The sequence below is a fragment of the Hylobates moloch genome, unplaced genomic scaffold (assembly GCF_009828535.3).
Source record: "Hylobates moloch isolate HMO894 unplaced genomic scaffold, HMol_V3 SCAFFOLD_19, whole genome shotgun sequence".
Lineage (NCBI taxonomy): Eukaryota > Metazoa > Chordata > Mammalia > Primates > Hylobatidae > Hylobates > Hylobates moloch.
Window position 1 is genome coordinate 59,221,789 of NW_026652294.1, and position 21,427 is coordinate 59,243,215.

Genomic DNA, 21,427 nt, shown 5'->3' on the forward strand with positions numbered 1-21,427 from the left:
TTATTAATAATACAGGTATTATTCTAAGTGAAGTTCGTAAATAAAGTTCGTAAATATCAGTACTTAACCTTCTGTTTGCATTTTTGTTTTAGTTATCAATTCTCTTGCTGCTTGTTCTTCAGGCACATGAATTTCTGCATCATCCTTTATAAGTTCATCCTTAGACCCATATCCTTGGTCAGACTGACCACCTGTTAAAAAGAATGCAGACTTACATATAAATGTTTTCATACACTTATAATTCATATATAAAGTATCAAAAGAAAATTCCACTGATCTACACAATTACGGTTAGACAAAAGACAAGAAAGCACACAAGGAACACAGAACATTTTAAAAACAACGATAAGCCGCAAAGAACAGTAGAAACAGGAACATCAAAGACTAAACACATTTGGAAGCACTACATCTTAATTTCTTCATCTGTAAATTAAAAAGATTTAGACAAGATGTTTGGAAAAGTCTCTTTTGGAGAGTGTCTACAGAATGCTGCCTTCTCTGTAAGAATAAAACACACATGTATCTGCTACTTTTGCAAAAAGTAATGCAGGAAAAATAAACCAGAAAACAGTAAAGATGGTTACCTACCAGGGTTGGGGGGAAATAAGATGCAATGAATAAAGAGGGAGAAAACTTCTCTACGTATGGCTTATGGTATTGTTTTTATCTTTGGAGATAGAATACACTTCTACATGTTAAAAAAAATAAAATCAGTAAGATAAAAGGGGTGCAACTGAATGCAAATGGAAACAAATGAAACCAACTGTATTTCACATGAACAACATAATCACACTGAAAGGGCCAGGGGAGGACTAATCCAAGTAACTTTGAACACATTATTTTGAGTATCTACCCTAAGCCTGGGAGTAATAGTCAAATCCTGAACGGCTTAGTAGGTTTGTTTTTCACAGAGAAATGGGTGTGACAATTCTGAAATTATTTTTTATGTACAGTACACGTATTTTCTAGCTTAGGAAAAAAGTTTAGAAGCAGTGACACTATGGTAACAGTGAGCCCAAATCTTGGCTTCTAACATCTATTCCCCATGAAAAAGAACCTGGGATCCCTGAAAAAATGGCTGATTCCAGAGCTCAGATAGAGAAGGTACAAGATTGAGCTAGAACATTTTGTTGTGCCAAAAAGGTAGTGCTCAGAAACATAATGGGAGAATATCTAAAGGATATAAAAACTAGCTTAAAGGAGCTCCCAGTGGCCAACACAGGGATAATTTGAGGACCAAATAAGGACAGTAATGAATTATATTTCAATGAATAAAATAGGAATCCATCAGTCCATACTGATAATAAATAAGAAAAAATAGAGAATGGAGAATTTTCTATATACTAGAATATCATCTTCTAAATATGAAAACAGTGATAGAGTTGGCAAAATCACCACTTTGTAGCCATCATAGTAATGACCGGTTCAGACAAGCATCATCAATGGATGCCAAATTTAAAAGAGAAAGTGTCATGAGAAAGGATATTAGCACATTGTCTCAGAGTATCCTTTCAAAAATAGCTTATTATCTAAGAGGAAAAAAATATTATAGTAACTATCCACAGAGAAACCAGACAATAGTGAGACTAGGTGATCCAAATTAATATCACCGATGAAGGTCAGACTGTGTGTGCCTGTAGGACGTGACAACCTGAGAAGGAGTCAACATCATTTATGTAGCACACCCATGGATGCATAACCTAATCACTAGGAAATAACAGACAAACCCAAGTTAAGAAACATTCCACAAAATAATTAAAATGAATTCTTCAAAAAGGCCAAGGTCATAAAAGATTTTTTAAAGGCTAAGGAACTGTGCCAGGTTAAGGAAGACTAAAGAAAGGGAGTTAAAATACCACAAGGAACATTGGGATAACTGACAAACTTGGAATATAAACTATAGATTAAAGTGGTATATCAATGTTTTCTTGAATTTGGTAACCAAAGTGTGGTTATATATAGGAGGAAATACCACTGAAATAATAAAGAGGTAAAAGGGCAAGATGTATGTAACCTGCTCACATGATTTAGGAAAAAGAAATGGTACGTGCATGCACACAGAATGAAAATAATAAAGGAAATGTGGCAAACTAAAAAGGAGGGAATCTAGATAAAAGATATGAGAGTTTTCTGTATTATTCTTGCAACTTTTCTGTAAGTTTGAAATTATTTCAAATATTTTAAAAGTCTTTTTTGACTTTATAGTTCTACACTTTAAAATCAAAACTAAGATCAGGTACTAGAGAAAACAGTATAAAGATGTCAATAAAAGACACATAAAATAACATATGCAGTACCTCTATTTTCCATCACTTATTACACTGCCACTCAGACTCTGGGTTTGCCATACAACAAAAGAATTAAATGTCTTTAAATACTACTACTTAGAATGACTAATCAGTCACTTTTATACTAGCTCCCTCAAAAAGTCTGGTAAAGCAATATGGTGCCATGAAATGAACACTAGGCGGGGACCTGGCTAAATTAAAACCAAATATGCCCCTAACAGCTAAGTGACTCTGTACCAGGTACCAAGTGGAAAGATTCCACGAGATAATCCTTAATGAAATGAGCAACTTAAGAACCTGGGCTGAAGACTCCAAAAGCATCAAATGGCATCGCCAGAAGTTCTACAGAGACACACCACCACTGCAAATTCAGTCTGTGGCATTCAGTCATTTGAAATGCAGCTAAAATATACATAAGGGGGACCTGAAGGTTCGTGCCCAACTATTGGGAGTCTTTATACCAATTACCGAGGATTGCTAGGAGATTGGTATTTCCATTAAAGGAGTAAATTGCCTCTATAACGAGATAAACTTAAAAATCTGAAGGTATAAGGGGAAAGGTGTTTATGTATTACTATTACTATTCCTGGTAGACGTTTTCATACAAAAAAATATATTTTTTTGTTTTTTATACATGAAGCCCATTTCTTCTACAAGTATCATGAAAAAAATACTAGAGGAAATAAAATATGGTGGCTTTAAAATAAAAGTTTCATAAAAATTCTTATTTGTTAATATAATATATAAACATGATGGCAAACTGAGGAAGTTAATTACAAACAGGATTGTAACCTGTAGCTTTATGTTGACTTTCAAATTTACACATGCTCCTGTAATTCTGTGAAGGTTGTTTTTAGCACAAGAATTCAGCAGATCAGTTTTGGAAAGCAATAGCCACACCACCTTAACAGCAGAAACAATTAATTCTTCAATGCCTATAACACTATTTGTCACAATGATGCTACAAACCAACCTCAAAATAAGAATTTTAGCAAGGCATAATATATTTTCAAATAAGATAACAAACATGCTTTGCAAACTGACCATAAAAAGTTAGCTGGATATTTTCAATAGAGCCTATATATGATTACATTTATCTGAAGGAGAAAAGGCAAGAAAATGAAAACTGTTTATTACTCATAACAATACTTAAAATACAATGAAAGGTCTTTCCCCCACCCTTGCATGTCAGCAAAATTTAACCTAATAAATGGGAAATTACCTGATGTGGTTAACATTCAAGGGTAGAATTAATGCACACGTGTATCCATAGCTTCACGTCATATAAGTCTGTCTGCACCCCACACCATGACAGCCAAGGACAAATGCAGCACCAAGAAACAGCACAGAGCAAAAAGCAAAGCAACAAAGAGCAGAGAAAAGGAAACTTCAGTCATTGAGACAAGTTCATCAGATGAAGCACAGGAACTAGACCCAGAATTCTTTTTAAAGGAAGGCTTGAGATATTAAAAACAACCACAACAAAAAAACAACACAAGAAGAAGGATGTGCAACACACATATATCTGCACAATGTGTTACTTTAGTTACACTTATTTCTAACTTCAGAGGAGAGGGATTATTCCCACGGCTATGTACATAAAAGCAGCTTTAGTAGCTTCTCAGATCTTAAAAAATGTAACTTAAAGAGAATACTTTTTCTCATTGTGTGACTTACTTCCTTCCCTTTTTAATATTCATACTCTTAAAGTTTTAAGATACATTTTCTATTTAATTTTTTAAAAATATTTGCAAGTTGTGTCCTAATTTTCAAGTTCCTTAGCTCATGATTCCTAATTATAACATACACTTTCACAAATTAATGATAAACAAATACAAAGAAGCATCATGTTAGAGCACTATGCACAGCACTCCCATACTAATTTTGTACTATAGGAAATAAAGAGAAGTGATCTGCAGACTCGTATTGTTTCTCTTGTAAGTATACAGTACTTTTAAAGTAGTCATATCACACAAACTCAAGAAGGGAAGAAGCTTTTTGAAAAAGGAAAGATTTAACATGAGAGTAAGTGAAGGGTTAGTAAAATCTGGATTTTAGTACCTGTGCTAGAGTGATTATCAATGGACTCAAGCCTGATTAAATCTCTGACGAAGACTGTGTGCTCCCCATTGTTAGCATCATTAGAACTATCCACACTACCATGGCTCACCGTGTCCCCATCACTTCCACCTGTGACATTTTGAAGAGCTAAAGATAAGGACAATAGCAGTTCAATAACTCATGCATTGATAAGCTCTTAAACTAAACATGAATGACCCACAGTTCATTTACAGTTGCAGAACACTTTCTAAATTTCTGGAAAAAAAAACAAAAATAATTTTCGACTAAGATAATCTGTCTTTAAATGTATGTGAAAATGTCTACCAGAATTTAAGTTTTCTACTTCAATAGCTAAAAATTCATATGCCTATAAAGCTCATGGTTCAGCAAGGAAGTATGTTTCTAATCACATGTATTACCTGATATTGAGGAGACCTGTGACCTTTGCACAGTCTTTTTAAGCGGCTGCCTAAACTGTGCCAAGCCACGTACCACATTCCGTACCTTCGTCCATAAGAAGATACCACTGCGGGTACTGCTAGGCCACGGGCTCTCCAAAACTACCTAAAGGTAAAATAAGGGTAAGAATAATGTTCATTAGCAATATCTGATTTTAAAAATACATACATATATGTGTGTGTGTATGTTTATAGATATACACACAAATATAAAAAGTTATACTGGCCAAGAGGTATATTAAAAAATGCTAAACATTACTAAACATCACTAAACATCAGAGAAATGCAAATTAAGACTACAATGAGATATCTTATCACCACATACTTGTTAGAATCATTATTGTCAAAAAAACACAAGATGTTGATTAAGGAGGTGGACAAAAGAACCCCTACACACTCTTGGTGGAAATGCAAATTAGTACAGCCATTAAAAAGATTCCTCACAAACAGTATAGAGTTTCCTCAAAAAAATTAAAACTAGAACTACCATAGCATCCAGCAATCCTATTACTGGGTATAGATATGCAAAAGAAATGAAATCAGTATATTGAAGAGAGATCTGTACTCCCATGTTTATTGCAGCATTATTCACAATAACCAAGACATGAAATCAACCTAAGTGTTCATCAATGTATGAATGGATAAAGAAAATGTGGTATATATACACAATGAAATACTATTCAGCCTGAAATAAAAAAGGAAACCCAGTCATTTGTGACAATATGAATGAACCCAGCAGACATTATGGTAAGTGAAATAAGCCAGGCACAGAAGGACAAATACCGCATGATCTCACATATATATGAGATTCAAGAAAGAGAAACCCATAAAGTAGAGAGTAGAACTATGGTTACCAGGGGCTTCGGGAGGTGAGGGGGAAAGGGGACACTGGAAGATGTTGGTCAAAGGATACAAAATTTCAGTTCGATAGGAGAAATAAATTCAAGAGATCTATTGAACAACATGGGGACTACAGTTAATGATGCACTGTATTTTGAAAATTGCTAAGAGACTAGAAGTGTTCTCATCACAAAACAATGAAGGCATATGTCAATTATTTAATAACTCGATTGAGCCATTCCACAATATACATATCTCAAAACATCATATTGTACATAAATACATATACTTTTTGTCAATTTTTAAAACATAATTATAAAAATTAAAAAAAATTATATCCCAAAACTTCCTTTAATAGGAGTTTCATGAATAACAAAAGGTATACAAAATAATCATTCTTAATAAGCACCACAACTTGCCTAATGTTGATCCTACTTACCTTATTATAATAACCATAAGTAATAGCATTAGGCTTTATCCTAGCAGTTTTCATTTCAAATAAGACTCTCACTGCTAAAACAGGATGACCCCAAAGTCCACAAAGCTGCATCACTACTCGATAGCACACCTAACAACAACAACAAAAAATCAAAGTGTCAGTAATTAGTATACTAATCTATCTGTGAATTGTAGAGATTTTACTGAATTCTTTCCATGAAGTTATTACGCAGTATTTTCTCCTTTGTTCTGCTTTGAGCACCTTAGCAAATTATTATTAATATTTTTATTTATTATTTTTTTGAGACGGAGTCCTGCTCTGTCGCCCAGGCTGGAGTGCAGTGGCACAATCTTGGCTCACTGCAAGCTCCGCCTGCCGGGTTCACGCCATTCTCCTGCTTCAGCCTCCCGCGCAGCTGGGACTAAAGGCACCCGCCATCACGCCCGGCTAATTTTTTGTATTTTTTTTAGTAGAGATGGGGTTTCACCATATTAGCCAGGATGGTCTCGATCTCCTGACCTTGTGATCCGCCCGCCTCGGCCTCCCAAAGTGCTGGGATTACAGGCTTGAGCCACCCCTCCCGGCCACAAATTATTTTTCAGACCTATTCAGGCTGGGCGCAGCGGCTCCCACCTCACAGCACTTAGGGAGGCTGAGGCAGGTGGATCACCTGAGGTCAGGAGTTCGAGACCAACCTGGCCAACATGGTGAAACCCCATCTCTACTAATAGTACAAAAATTAGATGGGCATGGTGGTGCATACCTGTAATCCCAGCTACTTGGGAGGCTGAGGCACAAGAATCGCTTGAACCCAAGAGGTAGAGGTTGTAATGAGCCCAGATAATGCCACTGCACTCCAGCCTGGGCAACAGAGTGAGACTCTGTCTCAAAAAAAAAAAAAAAAGAAAAAAGAAAAAAACACCAAAAAACAAACTTATTCATTAATGCAAGTATCATCTTTATTAACTATAAGACATATGTGTCCATGTTCCATTTGCTTGAGTAACTAAATCTACACAAAGAGAAAGACTATTACTCCTCATAATTTGAGAGGTAATTCATTTCCAAAATCAAGGCTAGAGGCTGGGAACAGTGGCTCACGCCTGTAATCCCAGAATTTTGAGAGGCCCAGGCAGGCAGATCACCTGAGGTCAGGAGTTCGAGATCAGCCTGGCCAACACGGTGAAGGGCCCATCTCTACAAAAAAAATATACAAAAATTAGCTAGGCATGGTGGCACGCACTTGTAGACCCAGCTACTCGGGAGAGTGAGGCAGTAGAATTGCTGGAACCCAAGAGTCGGAGATTGTAGTGAGCCAAGACTGTGCCACTGCATGCCAGCCTGGAGGAAAAGAGTAAACCTGTCTCTAAATAAAAAAAAAATAAATAAATATAAATAAAATCAAGTATAATAAAAGTCTCTCTCTCCCCAGTCACTATGCTTTCCATTTAATGCCAAAGGAATTAAAGATAGTATCTCCAAAATGCCTATAGAACAAATAGGATTTGTCTTTAAAAGAATGAGAAGACAGTTAAATACACTGTTAACATTATTAGCAAAGACTTTTCATTTTTAATTCTAATCTAGTTCAAAACATCATTTATAGTTTTGGAAAAAGCTAAATAAGTGCCTCAGTTTCCTCAACCATTAGCTGGATAATATCAGCATCTACTTCTTAGGATGGTTTCTAAGGCTTGAGAGAGAAAATGCATGAAAATGTCTAGTACATCATTCACTGAGTGCTTACTATGAACCAGGCACTTTAAGTATATTAACTAATTTAACTAACCTTCAAACTAACCTTATGATGAAGGTGCTAACTATTATTATCTACCTCGGTGGTTCTCCAGGAGCAACTTTGCTCTCTGGGAACATTTTTGATTGTCATGATCTGTGCAGGGAAAGAGAGGCATATAGTTGGTAGAGGCCAGGGATGCTACTAAACATCCTACAAAATGTACAAGACAGGCCCCCAAAATAAACAATTATGTGGGCCAAAGTATCAATAGCGCCAAAGTTGAGAAGCTCAAAGCTACATTTTCTAATAGATAATCCAAAACACAAATAGGTTACATAGGCCAGGTGCAGTGGCTCATATTTATAATCTTGGCACTCTGGGAGGCCAAGCAGAAGGATGGCCTGACATCATGAGTTTGAGACCAGCCCAGGCAACATACTGAGACCCCATCTCTACAAAAAATAAAACTAAAAAAATTAGACGTGATGGCGTGCACCTGTAGTCCCAGCTACTCGGGAGGCTGAGGCAGGAAGATCGCTTGAGCCCTGAAGTTCTAGGCTACAGTGAGCTGTGACAGCACCACTGCACTCCAGCTTGGGCAAGAATATATATATATATATATTTTTTTTTTTTTTTTTTTTTAAATAGATTATATAACTCACCTTAGGACATAGGTCCTAAGTGGAGAGCCACTTACTAAAAGCCTATTCCCTATCTGCTCCCCAATAAAGTTATATTAAGAATAAAATGAAGCCAGCCACAGTGGCTCATGCCTGTAATCCCTGCACTTTGGGAGGCCAAAGTGGGGGTTCAAGAGCCAGGAGTTCAAGACCAGCCTGGGCAACAAAGTGAGATTCCATCCCTTAAAAAAAAAAAAAAAAAAAATCAAAAAAAGAAAAACCATATGCCAGGCGCAGGACTGTATGCCTGAAGTCCCAGCTACTTGGGAGACAGGTGGGAGAATTGCTTGAGCCCAGGAGTTCAAGGCTGCAGTGAGCCATGATCACACAACTGCACTCCAGCCTGGGCGAGAGAGGAGTGAGACCCCATCTCTTTAAAAATAAACAAACATGGCCGGACATGATGGCTCACGCCTGTAATCCCAGCACTGAGAGCTGAGGCAGGCAGATCACTTGAGGCCAGGAGTTTGAGACCAGCCTGGCCAACACGGTGAGACCCCATCTCTATTAAAAATACAAAAAAAAAAAAAAAAAAATTAGCCAGGTATGGTGACATGTGCCTGTAATTCCAGCTACTCGGGAGGCACAAGAACTGTCTGAACCCGGGAGGCAGAGGTTGCAGGGAGCCACGGACGCACCGCTGAACTCCAGCCTGGGTGACAGAGTGAGACTCTGTCTCAAAAACAAATCAATAAATAAAATAAAAAATAAACAAATAATATGCACCAGCTCCATGAAACAGACTAATAGTTTTACCTTTCCTGCTTAATGAAAATGCTTGAGCACACTTTAAAGCAACTTAGACCCAAATTTTATTAGAAGTACAAAAATAAAATTTACCTTAGAAACAATGTCAATTTGTTATACTTGCCTCATCTAAGGGATCCACATCTGTTTTTCTCATCTTAATAAGTACATCATATGCCTGCTGAAGTGCTCTGACTTTAGGATGAGAAACTCTAACATAGGCCGGAAGACAAATAAACCATAAACTGTAACAATGACTGAACAGACACTTGGCCCACTGTGGTGGATTTGTATAACATCTCTTCGCCAATTTATGAGCTGTTTTTATCTCCTAGAAAGAGAATAAAATATTACGATATTTACTAAAATTCATTAGGGTGAGGAGTGAGAAGGAAAAGGGAGAGGATAATTTAAGTAAAACTTGACCCCCTAAAATCAAGCACTTCATAGTTGACTTTTGTGAGTGGCTTCCTGCTTACTAGTGTTAATGGTTCCCCTGAACATTCATTTACAATAATACTTCATACTATACCAAAACTATTTGTTAGCAAGCATGTGTCTCTTAACAGAGTAGAAATTAAGAGCAAAGATCATTCATCTTTTTGTAATAGAATGGCTCATAACATGTCTTTTACAAAGAAGGCACTCATTTTTGATGGGTGAAAAAGTGAAATTCTTCTCACTCTTCTGTTCGCTAAAGTTTAAGATGCTCTAGGCTATCTCCTGCCAAGATTTCCACTCTGTCTTCCCAAGCTACAGTCTATGTTAACTCCCTCACTGACAGATTCCTTAAAAAAGACCTATTTCTGGCCAGGCGTGGTGGCTCATGCCTGTAATCCTAGCACTTTGGGAGGCCAAGGCAGATGGATCACGAGGTCAGGAGATCAAGACCAGCCTGGCCAACATGGTGAAACCCGGTCTCTACTAAAAATACAAAAATTAGCCGGGCGTGGTGGCATGTGCCTGTGGCCCCAGCTACTTGGGAGGTTGAGGCAGGAGAATTGCTTGAACCAGAGAGTGAGAAGTTGCAGTGAGCTGAGATTGTGCCACTGCATTCCAGCCTGGCGACAGAGCGATACTCCATCTCAAAAAAAAAAAAAAAAGACCTATTCCTTTGCAGTCAACATAAACTTTCCTAATAGTTTGATAGTCATGTTTTCCAGTTCTGATTTTCATTCAGATTTAGGTAGAAGAGAAAAGTAGGTATCAAAATCATCTGCTGAGTTGTTTTTTTTGTTTGTTTGTTTGTTTGTTTGTTTTGAGACAGTCTTGCTTTTGTCACCAAGGCTGGAGTGCAAGGTGTGATCTCAGCTCACCGCAACCATTGCCTCCCGGGTTCAAGTGATTCTCCTGCCTCAGCCTCCTGAGTAGCTGGGATTATAGGCACCCACCACCACGCCCAGCTAATTTTTTTGTGTGGATTTTTAGTAGAGACAGAGTTTCACCATGTTGGCCAGGCTGGTCTCAAACTCCTGACCTCAGGTGATCTGCCCACCTCAGCCTCCCAAAGTGCTGGAATTATAGATGTGAGCTGCCGTGCCCAGCCATCTGCTGAGCTTTATCAAACTATATATATTCCCAGAAACTACAGAGCCTATCACATATATCAGAATGCCATTTTATGCTTTGCACTAAAGATTCCTCTGCTAGTCTATGTTCTAAATAAAAAAATTTTGCAGTCGGGCATGGGAGCTCATGTCTATAATCCCAGCACTTTGGGAGGCCGAGGCAGGTGGATTACAAAGTCAAGAGATCGAGATCATCCTGGCCAACATGGTAAAGCCCTGTCTCTACTAAAAATATAAAAATTAGCTGGGCGTGGTGGTGGGTGCCTGTAATCCCAGCTACTCAGGAGGCTGAGGCAGGAGAATTGCTTGAACCTGGGAGGCAGAGGTTGCAGTGAGCCGAAATCATGCCACTGCACTCCGGCCTGGGTGACAGAGTGAGACTCCATCTTAAAAAAACAAAACAAAACAAAACAAAACAAACAAAAAAACCAACTTGGTATATTAATTTTACTTTTGAGCTCAATCTCCATGACACTTCAGTATATATTTAAAAATATATGCCCTTGTTGTTCTAAGATCTTATGGTTCTTTTCTTTTCCAGTTAGCCTGAAAAAAAAATTCTGCTATAAATGAGATTTAGAGGCTGAATTAGCAAAATTTTCTCGTTTTAGAAATTTGCCTTTTGTTGGCTGGTAACAGTAAAAAAAAATTCTTTAGTATTCTCTTCAGACAACATTTAAGGAAATATGAACTGTATGAAATTAGGAAATACCGCAGGATATTTCTAGGATTTAGGGGACTATCCCATAAATTAGTAAAACCTGAACTAAGATTTTCACTGTGAAATTTTCCACATTTTGAAGATCCCCAAAATGTCAGTGTATGTATAAAGGATGCTTAATTTTAACTCATACGTAACCACAGCTTAGTTCTTTATACCTAAATCACATATGGTAGTAAAGCAAGATGTCTAGGTTGTCCTAAGTTAACTCCCTTTGTATTGTAATACTTGGAATAAAGTATATTTACATTAGCCATTAGGGAAATGCAAATTTAAAATACAACTTCATACTCACTAGATGGTTATAACCAAAAAGACAAACAATAACAAGAATTGACAAGGATATGTTGTGAAACTGGAACCCTCATACACTGCTGGTGGGAATGTAAAGTGGAGCAGCCACTTTGGAAAACAGCCTGGAAGTGCCTCAAAGGGTTGAACACAGAGTAACCATTTGACATAGCAATTTGCTCCTAGATATATACCCCAAAGAAATAAAAACATACATCCATATAAATACTTATACACAAATGTTCATTTGCAATATTCACAATAGCCAAAAAGTAGGAAGTGTCTACATGTCTATGAATAGACAAATAAAATATGATATATCCACACAATGGAATATTATTCAGCAATAAAAATTATTACTGATATATGCTGCAACATGGATGAATCTTGAGATGTTACACTAAATGAAAGAAGCCAGTCACAGAAGAATACATATTATGCAGTTCTACTCTTGAAATGCTCAGAATAGACAAATTTGTAGACAGAAAACAGACTTGTGGTTGCCTAGGGCTGCTAGGGATTGAGAATTGGGGTTAATGGCTAAAGGATGCAAACTTTCTTTTGGGGTTGATGAAAATATTCTAAAATTAATTGTGGTGGTGGTTGTACAAACCTGTAAATATACTAAAAGCCACTAAATCATACACTTTAAGTGGGTATGCTGTATGGTATATGAATTATATTTCAATTAAGTTTTCCAAAAAGTGTATTTGGTTCCTACAGACTCTTTTTTTTTTAGATGGATTTTGCTCTTGTTGCCCAGGCTGGAGTGCAATTGCTCAATCCCAGCTCACCACAACCTCCGCCTCCCAGGTTCAAGCAACTCTCCTGCCTCAGCCTCCCGAATAGCTGGGATTACAGGCATGCACCACCACACCTGGCTAACTTTGTATTTTTAGTAGAGACGGGGTTTCACCATGTTGGTCAAGCTGGTTGCGAACTCCCGACCTCAGGTGATCCACCTGCCTTGGCCTCCCAAAGTGCTGGGATTATAGGTGTGAGCAACCGCGCCCGGCCAATTCCTACGGATTGTCTTAAAGCATAAACATAAGTATTTAAAAACTTCAGCCTTGACAGATAGATAGATAGATAGATAGATAGATAGATAGATAGATAGATAGATAGACAGACAGACAGACAGACAGACAGACAGACAGACAGACACATAGACTTTTTTTGAGACGGAGTTTCACTCTTGTTGCCCAGGCTGGAGTGCAGTGGCACAATCTCAGCTCACTGCAACCTCCATCACCCAGGTTCAAGCGATTCTCCTGCCTTAGCCTCCCAAATAGCTGGGATCACAGGCGCCTGACACCACGCCCAGCTAATTTTTGTATTTTTAATGGACATGGGGTTTCACCATGTTGGCCAGGCTGGTCTCTAATGCCTGACCTCAAGCGACCTGCTCACCTCAGCCTCCCAAAGTGCTGGGATACAGGCGTGAGCCACCATGCTTGGCCCAGACTTGGTATTTTAAGTAGGCTTGCAAGAAATCTAGTTAAATTCAATAACAACCATAGTGAGTCTTCAAATGGTTGTTGTGGGTGATCATTCTAAACTATGAGCTGCATATCACATATACATATTTTACATCTTAAATGAACATGTATTAGATAAAGAGTATCTGACCTGTTTAGTTCTCTTAGCCATGAGAGCTGGACTCTTTGTAATGCTATTCCCAGTAGGGTGTCTACTAAAACAAAGTTTCAACTCCTGCGGTCTGTCAAAAAGCTTAAGGTCCAGTCTTGGAAAGTATTTGTAACTAAAATAAAAAGCAAAAATAGAACTGCTGATTTAAAACACACCAACTCTTCATATTATTCCAGCGTTTAGGCAAATATTTCTAAACTTCAAATAGTACCCAACATTATTTTAAATGCTTATACAGAAAAAATACTTTTTCAAAATTTTTAAATGATATAACACACAGAGACTACCTTCATGAAAATTTTTTCTCTTCCCCATCCTATTTGTTATTTTCAATCAATCTCTAAAACACAGAAAACTCTGATATCTTACTTAAAGGGAGAAATAACTCTTTCAAGATAATCTATGTATTCAATAATTTACATTTAAAAAAATTTTAGTATACTTCATAATTTTATGTTTTTCTTCATAAAATTACCTTGCATAGGTATTTAAAATAAAAAAATCCATAAAATTTTTATTTTAAGGATGTACCACAATTTAAGCAGTTTTTCACTGCTGGACATTATTAGGTTGTAGGTTGTTTCCAAATTTCTCCAATTAAATATTTTCATATGTATATCTATGTGAATACTTTTGCTTAATTTCATAGGACAAATACCCAATAATAGAATTTGCTAGGTCCATGTTTATCAAAAGAATTAAAATTATTATAATTAATATCAAATTATTTCAATAAAGATTATACTTCAACATATATTCTAACTACTAGCATAACCTATTCTCAATCTCAAAGGTTTCTATTCATCATTTTGGTTTGCATTTCTTTGAATGCAAAAAACCATAACATATTTTTATATTATTGACTTTGGATTTCTTGGAAATTGTCTACTTATTCCTTTTGGCCAATTTTCTTCCAGGAGATAGTGCCTTTCCATATTTGATTTTATCTTGTTTGTCAATATCTGGATTCCAATTTCTTGCAGTTAAGCCAAAGTAGAAAAGAATTCTATAGTTAACATGAAATCAAAATAGTATTTAATTAAGCCATTCAATCCCAGATATATTCTTCATTCTGATCCAGTCCTCTTGATATAATAAATTAATTCTCTATTTTAGGAATGTACTTACATTACTTTCTATTTTAGAAAATCTTTTAGAAATGCAGCCTAAGAAAATAACAAAGATATAGATAGCAAAGAACTATAAACAAATCCATAAGAGGCTAGTTAAATAAATCATAATAAATGCATACAATGTAGTCATTACAAATGATAAGGCACAAAAATATTTAATGGCATGGGAAAATGTTCAGACCACTAAAGGCAAACATAGATTACAAAGAGAATCTACCTGATGAACTCATACATGCAATACATACACACATACATCCACATGATACATACATATCTACAATTGTTAAGAGACACAAGTATTGGTGCTAGAATGATGTATCAGTTTTCTATTTTGGTTTGATTTTCTAAGTTTATTAAATTTATAGTAATAAAAAAACTACAAAATCCATTCTAATTTCTTAAAAGAGTCACATCCAAATCCTATCCTTTACCTTAGTAAAGAATAAATTTCTGGCCCTCTACCTTAAGTTTTCTTGGTAAATTACTAATTCATAAGAATTTTGCAGTCTTTGTTTCAAAATGAAACTCCCAAAGGGAGCAGGGAGCCTCATAAAAGTAACATTTTTCTTCTTCAGAATTGAAACTTTTAAAGATTAAAATACAAACACTAAGGTAAACAATGATCAACATCTGACAATACCATCCAGTTCTTAAATTATAACACCTAGTGGCATTTCCATGAAATATTTATCTACATTAGTTCACTGAATACTGAAAATGAGTTTCACAAAAGACTAATATACATATCTACTAATAAAAATTAAAAGAAACTAATAGGCTGTGCCTAAATAGCTCTTTTAAAACTTCCTACTACCTGTACTTTGGTGACAGGTCCTTTCCATCATCAGGAGGTGGCTCTGGCGGCATTATAAATACAGTATGCTCACTTTTCTGTGAATCATCTAGTTCTATCAATCTGGTATCTTCTGCTGAATCAAAATCAACCTGAAAATAATTATTTTTCCTCAATTAATTTGCATACAAACAAGATCTAATTCTGAAATTTCAACCCTTAGAGTCTTAGAAAAACATACCTTATCTGTTTTCTCTGTGCCTTTATCAGGAAACAACTAGAAAAAAAGAAAACAGATTCTTAATGAAAATGTCCACTATGAATTTAATAGACATTTTTATCTTACATTCTGATTTAGAAAAAAACTACCCCTTTTCAGTACCAGCTGATATAAACATTGCAGAGTATATTTTTAGGCTAAATACATACTCTTAGGCTAAAGCATAATTTTTTACTTGTGGCTATTAGGATAGAAAACTATTTTGATTAGTCGTTTTGTAAACCTTAAGACAAAAGATGACCAATCACAAGGTTATCTGGCTTCTCAAATAAAAAATTTCATTATTATTAAGCCCCTTTATTAGTGACTGACATTAAACTTCTCATATAACTGAAAGATACTGGAATATCAATTTGTAAATAAACAAAAATGTTGAATAGTTTTAATTATATCCCTGGAATTTTGGATCACACTGATAGGAGAAAATTATTCAAATCTTCTAAGGCATATGAATCATGAGGGGGCCATAAAAATTAACGTCATAATATTCTACTTTTGTTGGATACAATCTCAAATGTTATATAATATACGGTTTGCATAAACAATTGGCCCCAAGATCCACTTAGCAAAAATAAGAATTATATTAAAAGTTAGGAAAAATTATATCCAAGTCAAGAATCAATTTTAACTTCCTTAGGATGGGTGGGTAAAGCTTTAAAATTTAACGTATTTCCACCCTCCATTAGAACAAAAGAAACATATTAGGCAAAAGAATTTGGAAAGACATTAAAACAAAAGAACACAGAACTTCTATTACCCATAAAACTAAACATTTTTAAATTAAAAAACCTAAATCTTAAACTAAATCTTATTGGTTTAAATTAAAAAAAATATAAACTCACAAGGCTCAGGGAAATGTTCTTAGTTTTACAACTCAATAGTTGTAAAACGAAAGTGAGATTTAAAGAGAAAATTTACTGGCTGGGCATGGTGGCTCATCCTGCAAACCAAGGATTTGGGAGGCCAAGGTGGGAGGATCACTTGAGCCCAGGAGTTTGAGATCAGCCTGGGCAATACGGTGAGACCTCATCTCTGCTAAAAATTTAAAAAACTATCCGGGCATAGCACATGCCTGTAGTCCCAGCTACTCAGAAGGCTAAGGTGGGAAAATCACTTCAGGCAAAAAGTTCAAAGTTGCAATGAGCTATGATCATGCCACTGCACCCCAGCCTGGGTGACAGAATGAGATGCTGTTTCAATCAATGGATCAATGAATAAAGAAGAGAAAAATTGGCTATATGTAGTAGAAACTTGATACCACAAAGAATTTTATTCATATATTCTGCCCAGAATTGGTAACACATACACACACATACACAACCCTATTCTGTCTTCCTTATATCACTCTAGACTAACAATAACAATGATAATTATACAGGTAAGGCAAACTTTTTTTTCTAAACACTAGTATAAGTACAAACTTTTACCTTTTCTATGCAGTCATCAAAAAATGCTAATCCAGTATCTTTATCACTTACAAAACTGCATTCTTCAATGAAACGAATAAAAATCTGTGTTTTGGATAAAAGCGTATAGAATTTTGCATAGGCACGATCTCGACTTTTTAAAAATCCTGAGGAAAACAAAATATAATTAAATTCAAATTTTTAACTGGAATTCGATATTAAACATTAAACTTGTACTTATCTATACTACACACTCTTTATATATACGTATATACATATCCACATTTAAAAAGAAGCTCCTAAAGGTTGAGTATCTCTTATCTGAAATGCTTGGGACCAAAAGTGTTTCAGATTTTGGATTTTTTTTTTTAAGATTTTGAAATATTTGCATGTGCACAATCACATATCTTGGGGATGAGACCCAAGTAAACAGGAAATTCATTTATGTTTCATATATACATTATACACACAGTCTGAAGGGAATGTTATACAATATTTTCAATGATCTTGTGCATGAAACAAAGTGTGTGTTAAGTACTTACATGTGGAATTTTCCACTTGTGGCATCATGTCAGCACTCAAAGTTGCAGATGCTGGAGCATTCCAGGTTTTGGATTTTCAGATTAGGGAAGCTCAACCTGTGGTAACTACATATATAGCTCCTTCTGCCTAATTAAACCACGAAAAATACTTAACTTCTATCGAACTCTTCAATGAAATCTAAATCCCCTATAAGGAACCTCCAGCTCTACAACTTTTAAGTAGAAATTTCTCTGATACTCTGCATACTCTTGAGTCCATGGTCAATTTCCAAAGAGTCAATGTCCCTCTTTAATGTCGCAAGACCATTATTTCTGTATTGTGTTTTAAAAATTTCTGCTCATTAAAGTTTCAAGCATCTGACTATTCCACAATTTCCTCTATTGATCGTAGTCATCTATTGATTTCAGGGACACTCCTTCATTCACTGAAGACCAGGGCATTTGATTCAAGGTCTCCTCCTTTCTAATTCCTGCCACCATCATTCTTCCACACCCAGAAGCACAAACCAAGAAAACACTTTAGGTTCTTCTTCACTCCCTTTTCTTTTTTTCTTTTTTTTTTTTTTGAGACAGAGTCTAGCTCTGTCGCCCAGGCTGGAGTGCAGTGGTGTGATCTTGGCTCACTGCAACCTCTGCCTCCCAGGTTCAAGTGATTCTCCTGCCTCAGCCTCCTGAGTAGCTAGGATTACAGGCGCCCATCACCATGCCTAGCTAATTTTTGTATTTTTAGCAGAGACGGGGGTTCACCATGTTGGCCAGGCTGGTCTTGAACTCCTGACCTCAGGTGATCAGCCCGCCTCGGCCTCCCAAAGTTCTGGGATTACAGGCGTGAGCCACTGCGCCTGGCCTCTTTTAAGAGATAGGTGTCTTGCTATGTTGACAAGGCTGGTCTCGAATTCCTGGCCTCAAGCGATCCTCCCATCTCAGCCTCCCAAAGTGCTAGAATTACAGGCATGAGCCATCATGCCCAGCCTTCATTCCTTGATTTTCAATTATCCTATGCTCCATCCTACCTCAATCACCAACTTCAACACACAGTCACAGTCCCTTGACTTTCCTTGCTAGCATTCAAAACAGCATTGCCTCTCAAATCTCTCATTTTCACATCACTCCCAGCCCATTACCTCTGCCTATCTGGTCTCCTTAATTAAGTATTTCTACTAAGTGTTTTAGGGTTTTTTGGGTTTTTTGTGGGGGGAGCAGAGAGGGAAGGCTCATTGAAGTCTCCAATCCACTGGCTTTTTTTTTTTTTTTTTGAGATTAAGTCTCACTGTATTGCCCAGGCTGGAGTGCAGTTGATCTCGGCTCACTGCAAGATCTGCCTCCCCGGTTGATGCCATTCTCCTGCCTCAGCCTCCTGAGTAGCTGGGACTACAGGCACCTACCACCACGCCCGGCTAATTTTTCACTGTGTTAGCCAGGATGGTCTCCATCTTCTGACCTCGTGATCCGCCCACCTCGGCCTCCCAAAGTGCTGGGATTACAGGCCTGAGCCACCGCAACCGGCCTCCACTGGCCCTTTTACCTCTACGTACATCCTCCCATCTTCACTTCTTTCTCTGTCCAATACTGATTCCATGCTATATCCATCATTTCAATTACTGTTTTGTCAATACTCTCAACCCCTTTGCTCTTTTGTCTTTTTGGTTAAACCTACCTAGCATAACCCAGCTCTGGAGGAATGTACTGCTTGCCTTCTCTGGATCTGCATTAGGGTGGCTGAGCACAAGTTAAGGGGAAAAAAAGTTCCACAACTAGGCAGATCAGAAGCACTTATACCTTCATCCCTCACCAACAACCCTACTACATTTCCGGAATCAATTTAATTTTCCTCTTCACATGTTTTCACAACTTATTTCCAATTTGTATACGCTCTCCCTTCATGTTTTTGTGCCCCCTCCGCACCCCGAAATGAGCATACTTTACAGGGCAATGAAAATGCAGACCATTAAACAGAAACTATGTACACTATCTCACTATGTAATTTATGACTCTTTAACAGCTATCATTTATTCCTTCTGTCTTTTTACAGTGGATATGTCCCTCCTCCTATCTAAGGACAAATCATCACATGACTTCAGGATTCCAGCCCCTTCCAGTGTTCTCAGGATAAATCTCCCTCTCTATTAGCTATTCCTCTTTTTTTTTTTCTTTTTTGAGATGGAGTCTCGCTCTATTACCCAGGCTGGAGTTTAGTGGCGTGATCGCAGCTCACTACAACCTCCACCTCCCAGGTTCGAGTGATTCTCCTGCCTCAGCCTCCCGAGTAGCTGGGACTACAAGCATGAGCTAATTTTTGTATTTTTAGTAGAGACGGGGTTTCACCATGTAGGCCAGGCTGATCTCAAACTCCTGACCTCAGATGATCCGCCTGCCTCAGCCTCCCAAAATGCTGGGATTATAGGCGTAAGCCACTGCGCCTGGCCTCTATTAGCTATTTCTCATCAGCATATTCAAGTCTCTTTTTTCCATCTAAAAAAAAAACAAAAACAAAAACAAAACAAAACAAAACAAAAACAAACCTTCGATCTACTCCTTCCCTTTTTTCTGTTGTTTTACTTCTTATAAATGGCATGGCCATTCACTTGGTTGTTAAAGGCAAAAACCTCAAAGGTGCTCTTGATATCTCCCACTCTACCTTACATTCCATATTCAATCACCAGGTTCTACTCAATCTAATTCCTAAAAAAATCACTCTTCTATTCACACTATCATCAATTAATCCAGGTCACCTCTAATAATCCCTAGAACCAATGCAACAACTTCCTAATTAGTAGATCCATGCTTCAATGTCTCCAGTGCAATCTCTGTATGGAAGCCAAGGAGATACTTCTTTTTAACATTTCAAACAGTGATTTTTTAAAAAATGCAAATCTGATCCTATTACCTAATGAAATATCCTTCACAGGCTTCCAATTAATCTTAGGACAAAAACTGAAACCAGCACTAATCCTAAAAGATCCTGCATAACCTGGTTAATGCCACCATTTCAAACATGGTTTTCTCTGCAGCCTTTCTTTCTTTGATGCTGTGGTCCTGATTCCCATCCGTTTTAGATACTAATTAGTAGAGAAAAGCTTAAATAAAATAGAAATAAATTATTCTCCACAAGTTATAATGAAAAGGCTTTCTTTCCTTCTAGTGGATCCAAGCAAAGATCAGCAAAGGCTGCTAAACCAAGAAAGCCAAAGGCTGATGGGTGAACTACAATGAATGAGTGAGGCTGACAACACTTTAAACCTATTAGGAACACTAAAAGTACGACAGCCAGACATGTATGTGCCTCTCAAGATGAGGCAATAGGAAGAAGTGAGCACCATGTATTTTGGTACTTCTTGCCAAGAGAATTAAACCTGAATCTAACCAAGCCGCTAGATCTGCACTGTTTAATTCAGTAGCCACTACCTTCATATGGCAATTTAGCACTTGAAATGTAACTGATCCAAATTAAGACACACTGTAAGTAAAAAATACATGCCAGAATTCAAAGACGTGGGCCGAGCGCAGTGGCTCATGCCTGTAATCCCAGGATTTTGGAAGGCCAAGGCAGGCAGATCACCTGAGGTCATGAGTTCGAGACCAGTCTGGCCAACATGGCTAAACCCCGTCTCCACTTAAAATACAAAAATTAGCCAGGGATGGTGGTGCGTGCCTGTAATCCCAGCTACTAGGGAGGCTGAGGCGGGAGAATCACTGGAGCCTGGGAGGCAGAGGTTGCAGTGAGCCAAGACCGTGCCACTGCACTCCACCTGGGCAACACAGCAAGACTCTGTCTTTAAAAAAAAAAAAAAA

At 37.2% G+C, this 21,427-nt stretch overlaps 1 protein-coding gene across 4 annotated transcripts in view; it reads right to left on the reverse strand.

Annotated features, from left to right (window-relative positions):
- DENND4C (DENN domain containing 4C) overlaps positions 1-21,427 on the reverse strand; it is a 143,993-nt gene that overhangs the window by 32,546 nt on the left and 90,020 nt on the right. For 3 of the 4 annotated variants that reach the window (XM_032139385.2, XM_032139384.2, XM_058431054.1), the window contains 9 exons: positions 17,115-17,260; positions 15,649-15,684; positions 15,429-15,559; positions 13,461-13,593; positions 9,376-9,582; positions 6,087-6,215; positions 4,769-4,913; positions 4,350-4,496; positions 69-191 (listed from right to left, as the gene is read on the reverse strand). In XM_032139385.2, coding sequence (XP_031995276.1) covers positions 69-191; positions 4,350-4,496; positions 4,769-4,913; positions 6,087-6,215; positions 9,376-9,582; positions 13,461-13,593; positions 15,429-15,559; positions 15,649-15,684; positions 17,115-17,260 — 1,197 coding nt within the window. The remainder of the gene's footprint in view (positions 1-68; positions 192-4,349; positions 4,497-4,768; positions 4,914-6,086; positions 6,216-9,375; positions 9,583-13,460; positions 13,594-15,428; positions 15,560-15,648; positions 15,685-17,114; positions 17,261-21,427) is intronic. The other variant, XM_032139386.2, reaches the window with a different exon arrangement.